General features: G+C 46.6%; 1 protein-coding gene across 1 annotated transcript in view; it reads right to left on the reverse strand.

Annotated features, from left to right (window-relative positions):
* Positions 1–10,720, reverse strand: part of ST8SIA1 (ST8 alpha-N-acetyl-neuraminide alpha-2,8-sialyltransferase 1) — a 108,059-nt gene extending 97,339 nt beyond the window's left edge. Inside the window, exon 1 of the mRNA XM_002187229.7 lies at positions 10,227–10,720. Within this exon, the coding sequence (XP_002187265.4) occupies positions 10,227–10,471 (245 nt within the window). The 5' untranslated portion in view covers positions 10,472–10,720. The remainder of the gene's footprint in view (positions 1–10,226) is intronic.
* Between the last annotated feature and the right edge of the window lie 13,766 nt (positions 10,721–24,486).

A 24,486-nucleotide genomic window follows, 5' to 3' on the forward strand; every position in this document is an offset into this window, starting at 1 on the left:
GAAAACTCCCAAGGGTGCCTCCCCACTCCTCTCTTCAGAGGAGGGAATAATGCTCAGGGAAAGCATCAGCCCAGAGGACCCAGAGCACTTTTCACTGGGAGTTAACTTTCTGAAGGTTTATGGTCTACCACAATATCAGCATTTAAAAGCTGCTGCTAAAAAGAGCAAGCAAAAATCCTAAACATCCTTCAGGAAATTTATCCAAGATATCTACTCAGTATGAGGACAAAAATAAAAATTCACTAAATAAATCATTCAACCTACTTAGTCCTGCAACGAGGCATCTTAAGACAGGAATATTGCCTGAAAGTTGGTTTTAAAATACTTTTTAAATCATGTTCATGTGCCCGGTCACTTTTCCAGTGTGTTTTGGGAGATCTTCCTATGCAATACATTCAGCCCATTCACTTTAGACCCAAAAAGGTGATCATGAAATGACAATGCCTGGCTATTTCTTCCTTAAACTTCTTTAAAGCTGTTCTTAGCAGTTATGCAGGTTTTTGAGAAACACCTCTACACTGGCAGAAATTCATGATTGGAAACAACTTCTCAGGACTTTGGGATTTCTTTTTAATTTCTCTAAGAAAAAACAAGTTATTGATCTTAAATGGAAAGGAGTAAGATTCTCACCAGGCAGACTGCAGAGCCACGCAAGACATCACTGAAACCACAGGATGAAGCTGAAAGTTCTCCAGGAAAGAACTGATTAAGCTCTAAAGTGCTGAGAAAGCTCACATTCATCGAGGGTGAGCCCTGATTTCAAGAGACAGATGCTGCTCATGCTCTCCTGGTTATGCCACAGAGAAGAGCCCAGCAGCCCATTTCCCCCACACCAGCAGAGGGAACTTGGCTTTTCTCCGTGATGCAGATCTGCTGTTCTGCAGCAGATGAGAAAACTGAATTTGTAAAACCAACTCAACCTTTTCCCACAGATGAGGGTGGGCAAAATCAACAAACTCAACCCCCTTAGTACAAGGCTTTCAGTAGCAATGGCCTGTTAGACAAGTGAAGCACAAAACTGTTTGTGAGAGAAACAGTTCCTAAATGAGAGAAAGCATCAAAGACCCAAGGCAAAAATAAACATGTTCTCAGATGCTGGACCCATTAGCATTTACTGAACTACAGCAAATAAGTGTTTTCCACTTGTTTTGTTTTCTAAGCAGATCTATCAAAACACACAATTTCTCTATTGATATGTTAACGTCCTTGTTGTTGTTAGCATTTGTGGATCAGAAAGCTTGAACAGCACACTCTGCCATTCCCTTCTGGACACACTTAAAGGCAATTGCTGAAACAGGATAGGAAGAGCAACTATCCCATGTGCATTTTCACTGCTTCATCCAGCTGGGCATGCATAAACCTGGAGATGTTCAGCATTTGTCCATAAGGCTCAGCAAGTGTGTTTGTGCTGGATGCTTGCTGGCTGCCAAGACTAAATGCTCAATAATGTGACCTATGAAGAATTGCCCAGATTGGTTTTGTTTCTCTTATTCCCTTCACTGTTGCAGTTACCTTAATTAAAAACACATCCAATTATAGGCTGATATGTAATTCTCACTATAGCAATCCCTAGCACTTAAAAACTGTGAGTCAGGCCCCCCAAATGATGATTAAGCACAGAAATGAGGCATCTGAATTAGTACAACCCACACTGGATTTTTACTTGCCTTTTGGGGGCCAAGCCACCATTCACATTTACAGCACTTCCCTGCAGTTATTAGGAGTGAAACATTCAGTTTCATTTCCATCCCATGAAAACAAGACTGTCACTAATTCACCTGATTGCAGGAGCTGGCACAGCTCTTACAAGGGTGGGCATTCTCCAAGTTATATTAAGTGTCCCTAGCCTCAAAATGCATACTTCAGCATCCTTTCCTGCTCTGCTCTGAGGAAGAACGAGCATCACCAAGCCAGGTGAATCCTGCAGGTGGCCATCCCCTGGCCTGCAGAACCCCAGAACAGCTGGAATCCTGGTCCCTGGCAAAAGGTGTCCTCCTCATAATCCTAAATTAATACAGATAGACACAGATAGACCTTCAACTCCTCTACATGTTACTGAGGCATAGTGGTAGATACATGAACTTTCTGAGAACTTACAGGTGAGATAGCTACTCTACAGACTCACATAGACCAAAGTGTCTCAACCCATTTCTTAATTAGATCATAAAAGTTACAGAGGTCTAAAAGCAAATAAAAATTAAATACAGTATGTATTTATCTCAAAATTACTTTTCAAATCAATCTTTAAACAAGCTGTAGACAGTGTTTACTTCATCACTCCCATTCTCATCTCATCCAAGAGCATTCTTCTGCTCCTACCTCATGCATATTGCAACTCCTTCCTATCCCATGTTACAGCCACACCCTAGAGAAATTAATTCTCATGCTTTTTACATGGCCATTAAGTACTAAATGGCACAACACAGGAGACTGCAGAGAGTCTGAACCTCACTCAGACAGATAAGAAAGTAATGTTGCCTGCATGGATGGCAGTAAATCACCCACAAGGAGCAAGGATAATCTCAAGACTACATTCCAATTAGGAATGTCTGCCTCAGCACTTGCTGCCGTTGTCTCAGTTGTGACAGAACTCACAGGTGAAGCAGCAGCAGCAAACAAGAATTTCACCAGTAGCTGATAACTCATACTTTATAGTGTAAGCAACTCTGAGCTACCATCCAGGAACATGGATTCATATCCCTAGTGAATGCTACCATGGAATAAAGAACTCTTGTGTTCTCTCTGAAACAGATAAATGCCTCAATGGAAGTCACTGAAAGAAGAAAAACACTAAAACAAGTACACTGCACGCTTCCCAAGTAGCAAGCTGGTACCCCAGTTCTAGCAGCAAGAAGAGCCAGCACAAGCATTGGGCCACCCCACCAGAGAACACTCACAGAGCCTCTCACTTACCCAGGCACTCCTTTCTTGGAACAGCAACAGAGCCACAACCAACACCCAAGACAGCTCCAAGGGTCTGCAGCTGTTTGTGGTCCTTCAGCCCAGCCTTTTATCCCCCTGATGCTGATGCACTGCACCTGTGAGCCCTCTGCTCCCCCTGGGGCTGGTCAGTGCCCCTGGGCACTCCAGGGCTCGTTCCCTTCAGTGCTTTCACCTGCCCTGCACAGCTGCATCATCACAAACTCTGTGCCTACAACATTCCTTCACATCAAAAACTGAACTAACATATGGGAAACCCACCCCATTCATCCAAATTTCTCATCTGCATAGCTAGGATCTCACTACACACATTCTTGGAAGGAAAATCCTTCAGAGCACAAAATGTCTCTCTGCAAGCTTATGGCACTGTAAAAATAATAATTTGTGGACAATGATAATTATTCACAGAATTCCCAACCAGCACCAGCGGTGACCTAGGCCAGAAGTTCAGTAACAAGAGATAACCATGCCATGTACATAGTTTCCTTAATTCCCTTTATAACTCTGCTTCCTTTGCTGTACAGAAGCACATGGGGAACCAAACCCAGTGTCCCCTGAAGGCCACATCAGTCACCCAACACTCTCCATCCCTTTTGCCATCAGGCCTAAATCTGACCGACTCTCAGCCATCAGTCAGAGAGCTTGGGGGTCAGCATCACCCACTCACTGCCCATTTCCAGCTTTTTGGACTGGTTTCCTCAACTCTCCTGGCATTTCTGAGCCCTGCCCACAGAAGAGGGTCCCTTGTCACCCTGCCCTGGGACACCACAGGACCAACAGCAACAGCAGAGCCAGGGAGCCTCCAAACACCGAGGCAGATGGAACAGAATTCCCAGAACTTACATTTGGCCAAGATGGACCACATAGGAAAATACTAAAATATTTTCGCTGAAGAACAGTAATTATGTCTTATTTGTTTGTCTTCCATCTCTGACAGGAAATACAAAGCTGTTATTTCTCTATTACAGCAATGGCCACTCCTGGCATTCCACAAATCCGCAGAGCAAGTTTTTCCCACAAGAAAGCAAGGAAAATTGCTGATGATCTGTTTTCCCAGCTGTCCTTAAAATATAGGAGAGCCATAGAGCAACTCTTAAATTAAAGCTGATGGTGCTTCCTCGGAGCAGAGGCAACCTGGTAAGAAAAGGCTTTATCTTGCTAATAGGTGAAGGCAAAGTCTGCAATTTACCTGGAAAGCCTGACAGCCAGCTGCTGGAATATCAAGGATGCAAAACAACAGATGCCCTGACCATCAGTGGGAGCTGCAAGACTCTGGAGAAGGGTATTGTTAGCTCAGATGGGGAAGGAGATACAGGAGTAAATAATTTCACACGAGTTCTTTCTCTCACTGCTGTGAACATTAATTGGATGATTATCAAAGGAGCCGCTCCAATAGTCTGGGGCTCCCCTTAAAGCTGAGGAGGGCCTCAAGCAGCTCAAGAATGGGAATAGATTGAAGAAGAGGTGGAGGGGAAAAAAGAAGGAAAAAATATAAACACAATGGCTGTTCAGGAAGTGTTCATGATGCTCTCAGCAAACATGAAATATATAAAAAATGTTAACCATTTCTATTCAGCTGTTCCCAGCAGCTTTAAAAGCCTCACTGTATCCACATCTCCATTTGAAAAGAGCAACTCTATCCCTAGAAATTAAAGAGGGCATTTTCCAGCAAATGGAACAGAAGTCAAAATAAAAGTCTGTTGGTGTATGCAATAGCAACAAAACCCCCACACCATTCTGCAAGCCATAACAATCTAATTTCATAACTTTCACCTTTATCCCAAATGGAACAGTGGGAAAGTGACCTCCAGAATCCTGGTGAAAGCCAGGATTTAGTTAGCCACAATTTAATTCACCTTGTCAAAAATTTCAAATAGCACTAAGGTCAAGGCAATGGGCACATCTTCTTCATGAAGCTCAGAGCTTCTGTAGCAAATACTTCACAGAAAAAAACCCACTTTGCCAGGGTCCAGGGACTTATCAGTGCCTTGTCCCACCCCATCTGCTGTTTATCTAATCAGGTTAAATTCTAAGACCTGGGAGAAGAATCTCTGGTCTTCTGTACAAAAAACTCGTGACATGACAAAGCTGAATCTACACTGAGGTTTACAAACACTACTTAGCTTGGGTTAATGTGCTTCAGTCTGAATTTAACTGTGTGCAGCTTTGTTAAAATGATTTAGCATCAGGAGCAATTTCCTTGCATTTTGAGAACCCCATGCAGCATACAGAAAAAGATTAATGTATATCCAGGGATTTAAAATTTAAGTATTTTTTTACTGCTCAGAAGACTGGAACAGAAGACTGCAGTCCAAACAGCTTCCTCATTTCAGTGAGGTTCATTTCCACTGGGGAAAAACAAATTCTAAAGGGTGAAAGACAATTCATTTTCCATGCATTTACCTACTAGCAACTAGCCTCAAAAATAGGAATTTTCATATATGTCATTGAACACACGTCAAATGGGAGCAACACTCTTGGCTGCTCTGAAGATGAAAATTACAACGAGAGGAATAAATCACTCATTGCTCCATTGTATGGATGATTCAGTGCCCACTACACAGCAAAGAAAGGGAAAATCTAAGTGGGAAAATCCATACATCCACAGTGTCTGGTGTGTACATACCAGACTTTCGGGGCCCCAGCTGGGTAACCTAAATTCCAGCAAAGTCTCTGCTCCTCCTGTTCCCCAGTGCCTGGCTGTGGGCCTTTGGCTGCTCCCAGCTAACAGGAAAAGAATCTCAGGGAGCTGGCTACATCCTCCCATGGATACTGGCAGACTGGAGTTTTTACAAATCCAAAGTAAAGCAGCAATCCAACACTGTGCAAAATACCAGGGATCTCAGCAGTCTGTTTCATCTGTAAGAAAATGCTACTTAGGGTCAAGGAAGGAGGAGAGCAGGAGCTGGAACTCGGGAATTCAAATCCATGCCTATCTTGCCAGCACATTGCTCATCTGCAAAGACACTTTGAGCTGACTCAGATAACTATTTCTCATTGTTTTCGTGTCATTCAGGTATCCACCCTGAAGATACAGAGCCAAGCCTCTCTACAGTTTGCTTTCTTTATCACAGCCTCCAAATAATGACATGCAATAAGAATATTTCTTTCCTCTCACCTTTAACCTGCTCTTCAAAACTGCACACCTCTTCACCAAAACAACTTCTCATCTCAGCTGGAAACCACAAATTGCAAATACTCCATTTATCACCAATGAAGCAAACACAACAGCAACAACAACAAAATCAAGTAAAATGTTGATGAAAGCACAGCCAGGCACCAGCAACACCTACTAAGGACAGAAAACTGAACGGGATTTTGGCTCAGCACCTGGGCATATCCATTAGTTTCAGGGCAGGGCTTCTCAGGGCACAAAGGCAGAACTAACCTAATCCAGCATCTCCCAGGTCTACTCCTAGCTCTGTCCTTCATATGCATCTAGGGAAAGCAGGAATAATTCTGCATCTGATGAAGCTGTTTAAGAAGGGCCAAACTCTTATCTAAAGTCAACCTGAGCAATACAAAGTTTAATCACAGATTTGCCTTGAAACAGCCCAATGAGGATCCCAAGACTCACCTAATTTGCAGTGCTGCCACAGAAAGAGAAGGAAAAAAAGCCACCTGAACTAAGGAAAACCTCGCTGACTGGGCAATAGCATCTGCCATTCCCAGCTGGGGAAGTGCCCTGGGATTCCAGCTCCGTGCTCATGCCATCCAGGATGAGCAGTGATGTGCACAGGGATGCTCCTCCTGCGCTGCACTCCAGGTACAGGCAGGGACAGCTGGCAGAGAGCAGCTGCCAAGAGGGAGTTCCATGGGGAAAGCCCCTCTGGCACCTGGGAACAGAGCAGGGCTTCTGCAAGGCACAACACAAAACCTGCAGAGTCTGTGCACATCCCACTGCAACATACCAGAGCTGGATGTTCCAACCCTGTGTGATTGCAGGGCAGCCTCTCCGCTCTGCCCACGGAAAATGGACACGAGGACAAATCTGGTGAAAAGGAGTGGAGAAGCCACCAGCCAAGGTGAGCAGGGCCAGTTTGGCTGTGTCAGAGGGGACATCACTGGGGAGCAAAGACAGGCTGTAGCAGATGCTCTGGAGTGGAGTCAGGTCACGAACAGTGAGTTCACAGGGGACATGTGCCACAGTTTAATCAAGTCACCCGCAGAATAACCCCTGGTGCTCTTTCAGCATCGCACAAAACTGAAGCAGCAGAAGAAAGAGCACAGCCAAATCTCAGTGAAGCCTTTCTGGTGTCTTGCAGGGACTGTCCCATCTCCTCCTGAAGAGCCCCTAAGGCACCAACCATCATCCAGCCCCTTCAGTGAGACTCCTGGCAGCCCAAAACCCACTGCCCCCCACAGCTTACCCACTCCCTAGAGGAGCTCCACCCTCCACAAACAAATGAAAGAAGTGTCACATAAATACACAGGGCTTGGGATTTGTGGTTGTATGGAGCTTGTAAAGCAGATAAATAGATCCAGCTCTGCCTTTAATGAATTGCAGTGTTTTAAATAAAACCATTGTAAAGGTATTACTGTATGTAATTGACTTTAGCAAATAGCAGACAAGTAAAAACACTTTTGCCTACATAAACTCAGCAACACTAGGCTCTGAAAAAAACCCTAAGCAATCTGTAAAAACAGTTAGGGCTCAATAACATTAACCACCTCAGAGGATGACAAGCCATTATATTGTAGGCAGATTAGACACATTAGCTATTAGTGGCTCTAATGATGGTCTTACTCCTATTTTGATCACTTTGCAGCTCAAAATTGAGCAGTTTTACCATCTGACTGACAGAATATTCAGCATTTGTCAGACAGGAGATGCTTTCACCTTATAACTACCCCAAACATCTAGTGTTTTGAAATTTAAAGGCATCCATGGCTAATTATACAGCTATTTATATTTGAAAAGCAGTTCTGGAAATTCATTCAAACACAAAAGCCCCATCGAATCATTCCACAAGAACCAGGCCAGTCTGGGTTCTTGCATAATCAAGAACAGGAGTCAGATCTTTCCATAAGTTTTCAGGCTGTACAGAGAGGAGAAGGAAGCAGCAGTGGAGACTGAGGAGCTACCAGCACTTGGTTGCCAGGCTTCAACCCAAACTACCCCAAATTACCCCGATGGTTTTGTTGAACTTGCTAAGTCACTTTGCCTTCTGTACCTGGAGCAAGCACACTTAATATTAGACTATTATGGAAAGCCATATTACTTGAGAGTTCACATGCAGGTTTTCTGTGAAGCTCTATCCCTCCCTTCCCATTCTAACAGAGACTGACATTATCTGGAATTTTCCAGCAGAAAGTTAAATTTGGAGTTTTTACAGCTGGCTTGCTTAGGGACAGCAGGACCAGAGCAAAGAGTTTCTGTTAATCTCAAATATACAGCAGCTTGCCTCACATGGCCTTCAAAATCTTCTATCATGAAGAAAAGCAAATTAAAGCAGCAAAAATAAGAGTTCTACTTCACAAGTGTTGGAATAATACAGTTTACTATACTCACTACATGTCTCCAGCATACAATTTCTCTTAAAAACTACTTTTAAAGCAGATTGATTTTAAGTTCATTGTTTAGTGCTATAGCAACTCATCAAGAGGCTCAGACAAGAAACAACAGCTCCTTTTATTGCATGAGACTCTCTTCAATAGCATCTCTGAGATAATCACTATGCTTAGAGAGTAGAAAAACATATGGGCAAGTGGAATAGCTGATAAGCCACACAGAGTTTTTGTTACTAAACCATGTGGTACAAATGGTCTAAAACTGTTTTGTAAACTGAAACTGCAGCAGCACCACCAATCTTCAAACAACATTTGGTTTACTAACCTGACAACTAACAGACCAAACTCTCTCCTACATAACCTGTGGGGTAATTTTAAAAAAAGCTGGATTCATCTACCCCCAAAAATGGGGGTCTTTGGTGCACAGGATCAAGATTAACTAATAGTCAGGAAGATCATCGTAGCTTCTAGTGTTAGTTAAGTGCTTTAGGAGAGGGATCCTGCATCTGTACCTTTTTGCTATAATAATTGCTATAATATTGCTAATATTCTGTATTAAAGGGAGGACTTCTTCCAGGCCTGCCTAATGAGATAGTATCAACACATTCCTGCTTATCACCCATCATTGCTCATATTTCCTCCAGGCTTTGGGGGCTAACCAACAGATGTGCATTTCAAGAACCGTAAGGTTTCTGTTATACCAGCAGACAAGATATACTAAGCTCGATATTAACATCAGCTACAGTTCACAACAAAGGCGAATACATTCAGAAAATACTGAAGAACTTGAAGTAAAACTGTACTCCACTTAAAAACAAACAAAAATATTTTTAAAAGGGAAAATAGGTCCTTTGAATTTCGGATCTGGTTAATTTTACTAAAGAGGGTTTTTCTGGAGGCAGTTCGATTACCACTCACTCTGATCTTCAATTTGCCAGTTGGAGAACAGGGAGAAAAAAACCCAGCTTCCCTCCGGGGAAAGGAGGGAAATCTGCCTCTCTTCCAATTGCCTGTATTTTACCCAAACATGCGAGAAATTTCTGAGGGGCTGCAAGTCTCCACTGCGGACGCTGGTAAGGAAGAGCGATTAAAGCCTCCTGCCCGCCGCAGGGACCCGGCCGGGGTTCGCCGCTGGCAGCGGCGGGGCCGGGCTGCAGCATCGCCCCTCCTGCGCAGCTGGCCAAGGCCAAGCGGCCCCAAGGACTATCGCCATTTCCCAGCCCGGCCAAAGGCAGAGCGGAGAGAAAAGGTGCCTTTTCACGTGGCTCCTGTAACAAACCGCGGAGAGCAGCGCGGAGCTGCCAGGGATGCGATCCGCGAACGCTCCCGGCGCATCCCGGGGGCCCCGCCAGCCGGGCTCCGTCCCGCAGCCCCGGAGCGGGCAGCCGGCCCGGCAGCCCCGGGCTTTGTCAGCAGCCACGGCCGCTGCCGGTGCCGCCGGTACCCGGCTGGCGAGAAGCATCCCATTGTGCCGGCGGCCGCCGCGCCCTCGGCACCTCACCGCCCCGACCAAGGGTCCCTGCGGGGATGAGCCTCCATCCCCCGCGCCGAGCCCCTTCTCCTCCCCGCGGCCAGCACAGCCACCCCAGGAAAAGTTTTGCCGGGCAGAAGGGGGGGCCCTGCCCGCCTGCCGCCCGCTGAGACAGAACAAAGGGTCGGGGAGGAAAGGATGAAGTTCGGGGCTCGGCGGGGCGGGAGCGCCCGGGCGGGCTCGGGCCGCGGCCGGCGGTCCGCGCCGCCCGTCCCCGCTGCCCTTGGGCCGCGCACGGCGGTACCTGAACAGCGCGACCGCGGTCTGGTTCCTCCTCCACGCCTTGCCCTGCTGCAGCAGCACCCCCTGCACGATCTCCTTCTCGTCCGGCAGCCGGTACACGGGGAACACGTAGAGCCAGCACAGGACGAAGACGCCCAGGGCGCTGGCGCCCACGGGCAGGCGGGTACGCGGCCACTTCCACGCCAGCCCCGCCATCCTCCTCCTGGTCCCGCAGCGCCGCCGCGGCTCCGGGCCGCGCTCCCACATCAGGCCCGCGCCATGCGGAGCCGCGGGCGGGGACCCGGCCCGGCTCGGCCCGGCTCAGTTCCGCTCAGCCCCGCCGCCGCCCGCCGCCATCGCCACCGGGGGAGCGGGGCTGCTGCTGCCGCTGCGCCGCGGCTCGCTCCTGTCTCGGCGGCGGTGGCGGCTGCCGCCCTTCCTCACAGTCATTTGGTCCCTCGCCTTCCCCGCCAGATGATGCTCCGCCGCTCCCCGCCCTCCCCCGCCTCCTGCCGAGCCCCTCGCTGAGGACCGACCCGGTAAATTTCCACCCCGCCCCGGCCGCGGGGCGCTCCGGCCTCGCCGCCCGGCCCGGAGGGAGGCAGGGAGGGCGCGGGGCGCTCGCTGCTGCGGGGCTCCGCTCCGGCGCCGCGCCCGCCCCGTTCGGCGGCAGGAACGCGGGCAGCCGGGCGGGGAGCTCCCGCTCCGGTTCCGCCGCCGGCTCCCACCGACCCGCTCTCCCTCGCTTTCCCCTTCCCCGTGCAGGGAGAGCGCCCGGCTCTCTTCCCCGGCAGAGGCCGCACAGCCCCCAAGGCGCCCCGGCGGGCACCGACCCCCGCCCGCCGGTGCCCGTCCCGCCCCGTCCTCCCCCGGAGCCGCCCCGAGTGCTTCCTACCTGCCCCGGCTTCCAGCCGAGAGCCCCGGAGCCGCGATCACCGCGCCCGCCCAGGCATTGCGTCCCGCACCAAGGACATCCTACAGAAAGCGCACGGAACCAGCTGTGGGCTGAGGTGCCTGGGGACAATGTCGGAAACCTCCCGCACGGCAAAGCCAAAAGCTGAGCGGGCCCCTGCCAGCGGCGCCGAGCCCGAGCTCAGCAGCTCTCACAAGGAGCGGCGGAGGGCACTTCTCCCTTCAGCCTGGCGGAGAGGAGACTGGGGGGCAAGCACCCATCTCATCTCCGTGGTGACCCCTGAAAAGACCCGAGGGAATGCCATGAAGCTGTGCCAGGGGAGGTTTGGACGGGATGTTAGGAAAAGGTTCTTCACCCAGATGGTGGTGGGCACTGTAACAGGCTCCCCGGGGACGTGCTCGTGGTATCAACCCTGACAAAGTTCTTCAAGAAGCATTTGGAAAGCACGAAAGCACTCTCTGGCACACGGTGGATTCTCAGGGTTGTCCTGTGCAGGAGCAGGAGTTGGATTTCGATGATCCTTTTTGGGTTTCTTCCAGTTTGGGACATTCCATGATTTCCTGTGCCCACCAGGGTGGCTGGGTCTGTGAGGAGAGCACAGCCAGGGTCACGCTCCCGGTGGAGTGTGGGTGGCTGCTGGTGCTCCAGCCCTCGGGGGTGCTGAATCCATCTGCACACCAGGATGAGGGTGCCACTTGCACAGCCCTCAGCCCTCCTATATCACCAGTGCCATCATTTCATGCCAGCAGAGTGACCCCAGCAGCAGAAAGCAGCTCTCTGATAACCAGGCAGGCTGAAACATGGGTGACACCTTCAATTCCTCTCAGCATCTCAGTGGCAGATCCTGCTTTCAGAGCCCACTCTAGTCCCTGGCACAAAAGGCAGACTGAGCCCAGGCTGGTACCATCCATTTGTGTTCTCCATCTCCAGACACCTTTCAGACCCACTCAGAACACTGCAGACTACCACAGAGCATGAGTTAGTAGCCAGCTGCTCTCCAGACTTTCAGCACACGGAGTCTTGGCTATTTCGGGGCGACTTGCAGGGCTGAGTAGTAATTAAGGGAATTAAGGGGTAATTGGGTGAAGGAAGGAAATCAAGAAGAAAGTTTGATACAGTTAGTTTGGTATCTTCTGGCCCTAAGACAGCAATACAATACCATAAATAATAGCTGGGTGTTTCAACAGTGTTTTCAGCTAAAGATCCCCACATGCTTAGTTCTCAGTTAAAAAATAAACCTGGAAATCTCAATGCACTTTCAGTGCTTGAGAGAAGGAATTACATTCTCATTCACAGCATGTTGCTGTGTAGAAATATACACTGACAAACAGAACATTTACTTCATGATGTCAAATGAACATAAAAATGCCAGAAACATGTAATTGCAGAAGAAATATTATTTTCATTCATATTTGATATGCTACAGTTGTCTGGAGTGTTATAGGTGTTCTCTAATGACAAAAATGGGAAAAGAAACTGAGCAAGGCATTTTGGTTAACCTCTAGGAAAAAAAATATTTAGAGCCAGGTAAATATTTTCATTTTGGTGAGGAAATTATTTACCAACAGCAGAATAAACCAGAATCTGTCCAGTCATGTTTATTAAAAACAAACAGAACCATTCAGTCTCTGGAGACTAATTCAAAACACAGTTGGCTAGAGCCATTCAAAGTAAAACAAAACAAAAGTGATAGAAAAAAAGATGAACAAAACTGAATCCCAAATTAGATCCTGACACTTAGCTCACCTTTGGCTGAGAAGAGACAGACTGGAGGCCCTGTATTGCTTGGGAAACAAGAAAGTGGAAAAGAACAAGAGAAAGCAGGAATGACGAATTATTTCAATGTGCAAACTGCTTGCAGTGAATTAAGTTAAAGTACACCCAATATACACAAGATTTTGGGATACCTTTTATTGGTGATCCGGTGAGCTATTCCTAAGCTGTTCTCTAAGTCCATTCCAGCAGGAAGCCCCAGCAGGCTGCTGGCGAGCTGCGGGGACAGGAGAGCTCTGGCTGTGCTGCTGCTGGGGCTGCCCGGCCTTGCCCTGCTCCTGCACAGGTGGGAATTGTCCCCACAGCAGGAGCAGCTCAAAGCCAGGGCTGTCACTCCGTGCAGTGCCATCCCTCGTTGTCCTTTTCCTCTGGCAGCGCTCCCTGAAGAGCAGCACACCCCTCCTTCTGCTGGCACTAACAGCTGAGGCTGGACAATAAACAGGAGGTAAGGATAAACCGACAAAAATCAACCTTGCTTACAAGCAAATAGCCTGAAATACGCCAGTGACACTTTGCTGAGGAGATACAGAGACGTGATCAACAATCCATATCTTTAAATTGAAGCAGAAAATTGATATTCAGGCATGACTGCACTCTGTTGAAATCCATTTTAGTGAGAATTGATGGTGAGTTGAACCTCACCTCCCTGACTTGGTTCCAAGTAAGATCCCAGCCAGAAGGGCCAGGTAATCCTGGGCAGGGTCTGTCCACTACAGCAAAGGAAAAAAAAAAAAAAAAAAAAAAAAAAAAGTTGTTCTGAGAGGTGCCTTTAAAAGGCAGCGCAGAGAAAAGCAACGAGTGACAGCATGGAATGAAACAGCGTTTGAGCTCTCAGGTGACACAGCGTGACTATTCCCGGATGGAAGGAAAACGCCGTGCTGTGGTTTGCCCGATTTTCCCCCAAAATGCACCAGCAGGATGCCTGCGTTCCCTGCTGCATTCCTGCACTGCCCCTGCGGGTGGAGCTGACACTCTGCTCGAACAACTCCTTTCCCCAGCCACAGAATCCAGCTTTTCTTCTTTCCCGTGCTCCCAGCCCAAAACACTGGCGAAGATTAGAACCACATCCGTCAAAATATCCGGCTTTGGCCTGCTTTCATTGGAGTATCGTGTACTCCTACAGGCATCCCCTGTACCTCGTCTTTGCACTCTCTCAGCTCTCACTTCCAAAATAACAGGGAATTTCCCTCCACTTCAGCCTCCCACACACTTTCTGTTCTGCAGAATTTAGCAGAGGAGTTGCACTGGAATCAATTTTCAGGGTATGGCATCCTTTTAGTTGATGGAAATGTCACCATGCCATATACCTGGCAAATCCATTATCTTCCCAATGCACTCAGTGACCACCTGACTGAAATCCCTTGCTCTATGCTCTGCCCTCTGTTCTGGAGGTACTTCATGCTATGTTATTAGAGTCTGTATGAAAATTGGATTTTTATTTTTCAAAGGAAAACAAAGCTGAAGGAAAAATAAGCACTCTGTGTGTGGAACCCCAGCCCTTATTTCCCCCTGCCATAAATAACCAGTGCTCCTTTGGTATGGATTTTTTTTTTTTTTTTACCCAATGTACAACACAGAAATATTCAGAAATCATCACCTGCCTGGACTATTATTGTAGGCCAGCTTTTGTGTGGTGTCACCTGTGAATGGGCTGATTTCTCTGAATTCCTTCTGTTCACACAGATCTAAAATGGGCATCCAAATCTCCCCCTGTATGACCAGCACAAACACTGAACTGTATGAATGGATGCACAGTTGCCCTGTTGGCAAATTCCCATTATGCCTCTCCCTATCAGAATTTACTCTGCAGCTCTATTGGAACCGCCCACAAATGTATATTCGCACTGATAAAGCATTTTAAGCCCCTAAACAGACAGTTTTTCATAATCCTATTAAAGGAGAGAATTGTAACTACAATATCAAATTAATTCCTGCAAAGTCCTGCTGTCCAAAAGCTAACCAGTTTTTACCTGGCTTGTGCCAGTGGTACCAGTCCTCTGAAAAAAAACATTACCAGTTCTGCCACATGTTTTCCCTTCAGCTGCCATGCTGTAATAGTGCCATCACTGTGACAACAGCTACAGTCATCCTTCCAGCTGCACAGAGGAGTCAGAATACACAAGAATGAAGCATAAAATGGGGGGAAATGACTTACTGATGGAAGACAGAGCTCGTTCTCCAGAACTGAGAACCTCTGCTATGAGCAGTGTTGAAAAGACTTTCAAAACATCTTTTTATGCCAACAGTGATGTTGGCTGGTAAAAAGGTGGAACGAGAATGAGTGAAAACATGCAGGAGTAATTGACAAGGAATGTGTCAAGGCATTAGCCACAGGTACTTTGCTTTTTGGTTCTGCATGAAAAGAAGGTTTTCTCATAAAATAGAATTTTATGTGTTCCTACACGGGCAATTTTTACAACCTTACCCTCACCTCTGTACATTACTGAAGTACCTCTAGGGAAGGATAAAAACCAGACTTCTGCTGTACAGCACTGGCTTCAGGGTACCTCTTTAGTGTGTTTTAATGCACATAAAAATGCCCATGTAAGACGTGGGTGGGCAGGAGCACCAGTAAGGTGAGGATAAATAAGAACTTGGAAATTCTGGGTGAAATTCCTGCCTGTACAGCCCTATGAGTTTGTGCTCACTGTTAACAGGGGTGAGCTGTGCTGAAGGTAATGGGCTCACTCACAAAAACAGCTACTCAGCAGCATCAGGGACTTGCTGGGGCAGTATCAATTAAGTTCTGCTCAGCCTAGAGAAGAGAAGGTTGCATGAAGACCTCATGGCAGCCTTCCTGTACCTGAAAAGACCTAAAAGGAAGCTGAAGAGGGACTCTTCATCAGGAACTGTAGTGGTGGGAAAAAGGGGAATGGTTCAGACTCAAAGAGGGGGAAAATCAGGTTAGATTTACAGAAGAAATTCTCTACTGAAAGGGTGAGCAGGCCCTGGCACAGCTGCCCAGAGAAGCTGTGGTTACCCCTGGATCTCTGGAAGTGCCCAATGCCAGGCTGGACACGGCTTGGAGCACCCTGGGACAGTGAAAAATGTCCCTGCCCATAGCAGGGGACTGGAACTGGATGATCCTTAGGGCTCTTCTAACCCAAACTATTCTATGACTTTGTGTATTAGAACTGACATGCCAAAGATATTGTGGCTGGAAGGTTCTATTGTATAATGCACAATTTGTGCAGGAAGAAAATGCATATAAAAGGCACAATAGAGCACGCACACCCACATGCACAGAGACTACAAGCACATATCTAAAGCAAACAGGCTCTTCCCTTCTAAGTGCAGTTCCTTTTCCTTGGGAGCTCAAACAGATTCTGACCTCATGTCTGACATTTGCAGAAATTTCAATTTGAGCAGTTGTTTTCAGGAAGCCATCATTCATAATTTAGTGTTGGTTAAGAATCCTTTTTGTGAGAAGGCTGTGTCTGATATAGAGGGGGACATAATAAATTTGGTCTCACAATAAGTAATCCCTCTAGACCAGGATGAAGTGAATAAAAGAAAAGCAGAAGAGAGGAAAAAACTTGTTAATGTGGTTGCTGCACCTTCTCTTGTTATCACAAATGATCCTTAGTTCTGACTAGGGAGGAACTTGAATTTGTGTGAGGCATCAGGAGACGCCTCTGCTGCTGAGAATTAGCACCAGATAGAGATGATGGGATTTGTTCAGCTGTCCACCCTGGAAAAGGTAACAGAGAAAAGGATGAAGCAAGAAAAGAGGATGCAGTAATGTGTTCAAAGACAACTTCTGCCAAGGGTGACTGAGACTCTCAAAGCCTGGACAGACAAGTGTCTAAAACAAAGCCTCACAAACACTCTGGCTGTGGGTGGCTCCTCTGGCAAACACTCAGACCCTGAGCAGAGGCTACTGCTCTGAAGGGTGCAGGATGATGGGCAAAACCAGAACCAGCATCCACAGGGAAAATGGAAATCAGGCTTAGAATTGAGGGAAAAGCCAAGGCTGCAGTGATGGGAAATGAAACAGCCGGGCCAGAGGGAGGCTCCAGGCACAGAAGGAGTGCAGGGTGCTGAGCCCTGTGCAGAGATTGGCAGCTTGGCATTGCCCAGACTTCCCATTTACCCATACAGCAAAGGCAGAAGTCACTGGCTTCATGAGAGTCTTCCCAAACGTATTGATTGACACACAGTTGTGTGCAGCAGCAATATGCACACAGCAACATTGGTGCACTGGAACCAGAACTAGGACCTCCTTGCATTTTTAATTAGTGATTTAAAACTTCTGGAAAGAAGTTGTTTGTCTTTTCTCCATTTAACAGAGAAAACAGAGACAGAGACTTGAAAATATTTGACTGATGATCGAGGTAGATTTGTAACAGAGACTTCTTCAAGGCTAGTGCAATGCTGTGGGACACACATTCCAGGGAGATTCAGCTGTGATTCAAACGGTTGGATGCACCAACAGCTAATATTAGTGAAGTGTTTCAAGATCATCCTGGTTTTTTTTGGTTTGTTTTTTTTTTCATGGCCTCCAAATTTATGCAGCATCACTTCATTGGGGCCCAGGTAGAAAATTTAAAGTTTGTTAATGGGCGAACAATAGTGAAAATTTATTCTGTCTTTTCACAAATATAATTAAGATGGAAGCAAGGCTTGACACAGAAATTGTCCACCAAAGGACAGAGATGAAACTGAAAACAGCTGGAGTACTATTTTTCATGCTGGGTGACAATGCAATCTGTAAGTGAAAGAAAAGGGAAATACTGAGTGTGACTGGGTGTGGTTTCTAAGGGAAAGCAGCCTCCCACAGGGATTTGCAGTTATTGCACAAAGACAACATCGACACCATGGCTAAAACCTCCAGAAATGCAGGACCAGGGACCAACCTGCACATTCCTCTGCTGAACTTCAGCCACGCTCTGCATCCACAACAGCTCTTTCACAGCTGTGATCCCACCATGGACTGCGGACACACAGACATCTTTAGCTGTGGAGCTTCGTCATTCTTCTCAAGGTACTTACTCAAATGTGAATCCCTTTGAAAAGATTTGAGGGGCTGTGCTTTCAGTCTGAGATTAATCCTATAAACCATTTGAAAGGCAGGGAATTACCAGTTTTCTCTCTTGAGAAGAGACCCAGGAGATGGATGGCTGTGTCTTGCAAGATGCCACACTGCACTCGTGTCAGGCAGGGAAGTTTCACAAGTCATTAATCCAGCCAGCTGGTGGGAGAGACTCTAAGAGACAACATAAACTGGCTGGGAAGATAAATATCAACAAAGCCCTTTTATTTGGAGACTGAACATACTTTTTCAACTGCCTATTCACTTTGTGGGTAATATGACATCATAAGTTTGTGCAACAATGCTAAGATATAGCAAAGAATAACCTTTTGAGAGGGCAACAGAAAATTGCCATTGTATCAGAAATTGAGCAAATAACAAAATCTTCGATGTGCAAATAATCAGTCATCTGGTAGCAGGTGTAATTCTGCCATCATTAACATGATTTCTGCTGAACTGGAGGGGTCAAAATATACATTGCTGTGAAAAATAACCAGTCTGAGTTAAGACATTACTGAGTGCCATTCAAAATTCAGTTATTAAAATACAGTCCTTACTTGCATAGCATGATGACTTTTGCAGACTTGAAGATTCAAAGAGATATGAAAAAATGTTGGGAAAACACACAGTCAAGTGCCATGCAGTGCTTTGAAATAGCTTTGGAATGCAAGCCACCAACCAAACTACATGAAACCACCGAGCTCCTTCATGTCAGGACATGAGGAAGCTGCAAATTGTGGTAAAAGCATTATTTTAGTCACTGTAATCACACACTGAGAGAAAAGGACATGGATATCTCTTTCTAGAGTTGTCTTCAGAGAAGAAATGGAAATGAAAACATTACCTGTGGATCCCCAGACTGGAGCTGCCTGGACTCTGCAGAGTATAAAGGAGAAGGAGCCAGTCACTCCGAGAGAAGAGAGCCCACGATTTGCAGGATGGAGGGTGGATTTCCCTAAGCTGACCCTGCATTCTCCAGGTGCCTGCCTTCAGCTTCCTCTAGGTTTGAGCTGGGTTTAGATTTGGCTTCTGTTTCTGGTGATGAGTGTAGCAGGAGGTCACAGGTGGCTGGGTGGTCCTGCCTGGGATGTCAGACACATCCCCACTTACCTTCTGCTCCCAAGCAGGAGGGAGAAGTCTGCCAGGGAGCTTTTATTGCAACGTGCTGGGCTGCCAGGGTGCTCTCCCCGTGCCAGGGGTGATGATTTCCAGCAGCTGGTGCCAGCTGTGGGTGGAATGTGCCCTAAGGAAGCTCCAAGTCCCAATCCCAGGGCTGAGCACAGGCAGGGAGTGAGGGAGGCTCCAGCTCAGAGCCCAGCTTGTCCTGCAGGGCCAGCTCTGGGACAGGAGCTGGAAATGACACTGGGCTGTCCCACTAGGACAGCATTTCCAGAGGCTGATACCACCAAGCACCAGTGTGGAAATCAACTTCCCTGCCTTGGGAGCGAGGGAGAGGGTAAGGAGGTGTTTTAGGAGGAAAATGTGCTCACGTGCCCGGGGGTTTTGGCAAACTTGAAAGCCTCACTTCAGCAGCAAAAAGAAAACACAACTCTGCCCACGTGGAGCTCCCCACTGTGGATGGAGCTGTCAAAATACTTCCCACAGCTGAGACCTGGAGGACAGGCAAACACTGTTGCTGCTGAGACCATTCCTGGAACAAATAATGTGCTGTGTTTTGCAGTTACAGTAATTACAAACATCAAACATCCTGCAAACATCTTGCATTTCTTTTCCTTCCGCAGATTTTCCAAACTGTAAATGTCGAATAAGCAGATAACTCCTCAGATGTAAATCTGGGAGCTTTGTTGGCATCTGTTTGTAGTTTTACAAGGATAAGTTCGTTTATGGAGGCTGAAGAGGAGATGAATGTGGAGGGAAAGCTGGGTAAATCTGCAACTGATGCTTTTCCTCAGCACAGAACGGATGGAACAAAGGATGTTCTGTCATTGTGGTCAGAGGCTTTTTGATTGCTGGGTTTGGAGCATGGATAAGGGCTACAGCCAGACAAAATTTCAGCCCTAGGATTTAGCTGCAGCCTTTGCTGTTCTGCCTTGGGTGCCATCTAGATTAATTCTAAAACTGTTTTTTCCTGCATGACACAGATCTCAGGAGCAGATTCCCTTGGGTTTTCAGTCAGTCTGTGTCCAAACAGTGTCTCCAAAATTTTGGGTGATGAGTTCAAAATATTCTTATGCCTAGTTCCAGTGGTTATTTTTGTGATTATTCAATATGAAATGTCCTCAAGTGTCAGATTTCCAGAGGGGTTAAATACTCACAACTCAAATGATTCAGTATCTCTAAAATACTGTTATAAAACCATAGGAAGATCATATTAAACCTAGAGATATTCAGCAAGACATTTCTGAGCTAACTACCCATCATGCCTTCTAATAAAGAAAGGCTTTTAGACCAACTTCAACCAAGTGTATTACCTAATTTCACAGGGAACTGAAACATTTGTCACAATGTGGAAAAAAATGGGGAGCATTTAGAGGTGAAGTTGATTTTCAGTGTGTCTGTTAAAATTTTCTTTCCCCTGATTGTTAACCTAAGAGCACTTGAGCACTGTACAGCAGTGTCCTAGCTCACTTAACACCATTTTCTCATAGGGTAGAAATTAACCCAAGCATAAGTTTAAATATTCCAAAAATAACGTAAGTACCATGATATCAGCCACTCACTGTTTTATTGAGTTTGATTCCCAGTGTCTCCAATTGTGCACCCTGGTTTTCAGGAGCAGTGGGTTTTGTCCTTGTTTCTCTGCAAGCTGTCCAGGTGTGCCCCTTGACTTCTTGCTGGGTCACCTCGAGCAGTAACTAGAAGTTTCCAACAGTTAAAACGCCATGAAATCAGATATAAATGTTTGCATCTTTAGGCGGGAATCCCCACAGCACAAATATGTTTGCACTGCTCATTTATGTTTGTGATTATGTAAGTACATGCAGAAATAGCAGGGATGTATTTGATAGAATCACAGAATGGCTTGGGCTGGAAGAAACCTTTGCCATCATCCAGTTCCACCCCCTGCCCTGGGCAGGGACATCTCCCACTGTCCCAGGGTGCTCAGAGCCCCATCCAGCCTGGCTTTGGGCACTGCCAGGGATCCAGGGGCAGCCACAGCTGCTCTAGGCACCTGCACCAGGGCCTGCCCACCCTGCCAGGGAAGAATTTCGTCCCAATATCCCATCCAAAGGCACTCCGTGTCAGTGTGAAGCTGCTCCCCCTGTCCTGTCACCCAGGCCCTTGTGAATAGTCCCTCTGCACCCTGCAGGCTCCCCTCAGGTACGGGAAGGACACAGAGCTCACCCCAAAGCTGCCTCTTCTCCAGCAGAGCTGCTCCATCCCTCGGTGCCTGCCCTGGGCTCCCCTCCTCTGCTGGGTCCTGGGCTGAGTCTCGCTGGGGGGAGCAGAGGGCACAGCCCCCTCCCTTCATATACTGGAAAGCTAAGGAAGAAAACGGATTTTGTGAATATTTTACTGCCTCATCCATCTAACACCAAGAGTTAATTTCCTGACGTTTCCTTAATCCCAGAATTTTCCAGTCTGTTCTAGATGTTTGAAGGATTACAGCTCAGATGTCACTACTCAGAAGTTGTATCAGCACATGGGTGTTTCCCCTCTTCATTCCAGCCATGCATACTTCTATTCTTTGCATGACTGCATTTTTTCAGTAATTCTGACTGTTCTGAGGCGTCAGGTGCTTTCAGTTCCCTCATTTTAGCAACTGAAGAATTTTTTTGGACATGACGCCAGAGAATAGTCAAAAAATATTTGAATTCCCTGTCATTAAGATTTTCTTACAGGAAAAGTAAGCATAGCTGGTAAAATGCATAGAAGTAAAATTTAATTTAATTTGATTTCTTGTCATCTCCATATATTATATTTTCCTTTTCTCTTGCTGCTTCACTCCCACCTATTCTCATAATCTGCAAATTACTTTAGATTGAGATATTTCCTGTGTGTTAACTGCATTTCATTGGCTGCCAATTCAGTTCTCTGTTTCTGCACTTGCATTTGTATTTAGGAAACACGATGAAAATTAATATCATAATTGTACCATTCAAGCAAATCACATGAATTAAATCTGTGTCTAGCCAGCCAAAAATATCTGTGGTTGTCATTGGAGTGTGTATTTTTTTCCTTCTCCAGCAGCATCATAAGACAGTGTTGTGGTTTAACCCCAGCCAGCAGCTGAGTACCAGAGTGCCCCACCCCTCTGGTAGCTCTATCCCAGATGAAATCTGGGCACACAGAGGAAAAAACCTGCTTCCTGTGTTATTCCATGGCCAAGGACTCCATACAGAAACAGTAACACCCAAACTCTTTTCCTTTTTAAGCACACTTTTAACTTTCTCACAAAATATTTATTCTGATTTCCTTAAAGCTTTTACAGAACTGGGACAATGTTCATCTCGAACAAACTTCTAATCAAACAAGGCACTAAACCACGCACCTTCTTTTGTATTTGCCCAGCTGCAATACCCTTTTTTGCTAAATCTGAACATTCTTGTGCTCCAGCACCACAGGATGGCATCTCCTATTTCCTTACAGGGTCTACACTGTGCTGTAGCTTCTGCACTGATGCTTCACTGACTGGGCTCGAGCCACGCTCCTCAGTTCTGCCCAAAAGGCTCCCTGAGGGCTGCATAGGCAGCCAGGTGATCCCTCTGGCAGGATCCAGCACTTAACCACCTTGCAGGAGGCATCTGGAAGCAGTTGGCTGTGCAACTTCATCACAGAATGAGCTGCAAAGAAATTAATGAAGCACTGTTGTCATCTTCACCAGAGCAGCTGTTTGTTATCAAACAAACCCATGCCCAACCCACCAAAGCCATTAATCACTTGGCCTCTCATGTCAGACTTCCTAATGGCTTGGGCAGTCTCACATCATTTCCTGTCAAATTTGTCTCTCAAATGCAGCCAGGGTGCTTGAGAGATCAGCTGCTTGTCCCACACGCCTTTTTAATTGCAGAAACTAAGGACTTTGTGCTTCATTAAATTCAATGAGACAATGTATTGTTCTATTGCAGAATATCAAGTAAAACAGTCAGGTTAAATTTGAATTGTTCCTTGCACTGCGATCTGAGCAAGTTTCTGTCCAGGCTAATTTAGTGTTCTCAATTAGTTTGGACTGTGACTTAATTGCTGGAGTACAGACCCCTTTTATGTCAGAGGGGCCTGCTTGGATTTTTCAAAGTCTAAACTCTATGATGAGCTCAGACAAATCATAATAAACCTTTCTTCCAAGGTAGTAAACAACAACTTCATTCAATTTGATGCCACTCGAATTACATTATTAAAATAATGACAGTTTATTTGTAGGACAGGTGACTGTAGAAAGCAATGTCCATATGTTGAAGGTTAGGATTTTTCCTTTGTCAGTTGCAGAACTGACATACATAAAGTAGAAGTGACAATTTTGTGACTGTGGTTAAAAACTGTGTCTGTCACTTCTGGAATAATAATTGGAGAAGAATTAAAATTTCTAGGTAAGAAGGCTCCCCTGTGTCTAAAGAAGCACACTGGGAAGCTGTGACATTTTAACAGCTAGAAAAGAAAAGATGGCATTAATGCTTCCATAGAAGCAACCACCACCCCTCAAAAGGAAAATAATCAAACCAGCTACTTGCTTCAGTGTGATACTTCAGATATTTCATGCTGAATACTCATGACTTTTTGTGCTAGTCCAAGACCTTCTGAAGTTATTCACATTCTGCCATTAGCTTCAAAGGGAGACAAGATTTGCTTTGCAAAACAATTAAGAGCTGCAGCTATTTACAGGCAAATTAATTCATGGCAGTTTGGTTGCAACAGCTACAGAATTCAGCAAGATGAGTTAACTGTGTTAGTGAAGTGTTCTGGTAAGAGCCAAATTCACACACTTCAAATATAAGGGATAATTAACCCCTCAAAATATCCAAATTACAGGAGCATAAAATGGTCTGAGTTGGAACAGCTTTAGAAGTTCATTTGTTGGGAGGAGAGGGGAGAAGTTGAGGAGTTTGGTGCATGTTGGGAGTGGACACCTTCGACCAGCCAGGCTGCTCTGAGCTCCATCCAGCCTCATCCTAAACCCTACCAGGGATGGGGCAGCCACAGCTTCTGTGGGCAGCCTCTGCAGGGCCTCACCACCCTCACAGGGAGGAATTTCTTCCCAATATCCCATCCAAACCCACTCCCTGTCAGTGCGAAGCCATTTCCCTTGTCCTGACACTCCAGGCCCTGGTAAATAAACTCTCTCCACCTTTCCTGTAGGCTCTCGTGCGCTGTTTGGGCACTGGAAGGCCACCAAGGTCACCCCAAAGCCTTTTCCCTTCTCCAGGAGAACACCCCCAGCTGTGCCAGCCTTACCTGCCAGCAGAGCTGCTCCATCCCCTGCTCATCCTGGAGCTTCCCTGGGCTCTGCAGCAGCTCCAGCTCCTCCTGTGCTGCCCAGCCCTGCAGGGAGTTTAACAGAAGGGCAGCACCCCCTGCCCTGCTGCCCAGGGGGCTTTGCATGCAGCCCAGCACACAGAGGGGCTGGAACATGCTACTCCAAAAAGATGCCCCTGAGCAGAATGGGGG

The sequence above is a fragment of the Taeniopygia guttata genome, chromosome 1A, assembly GCF_048771995.1.
Source record: "Taeniopygia guttata chromosome 1A, bTaeGut7.mat, whole genome shotgun sequence".
In the NCBI taxonomy this organism is placed as follows: Eukaryota; Metazoa; Chordata; class Aves; order Passeriformes; family Estrildidae; genus Taeniopygia; species Taeniopygia guttata.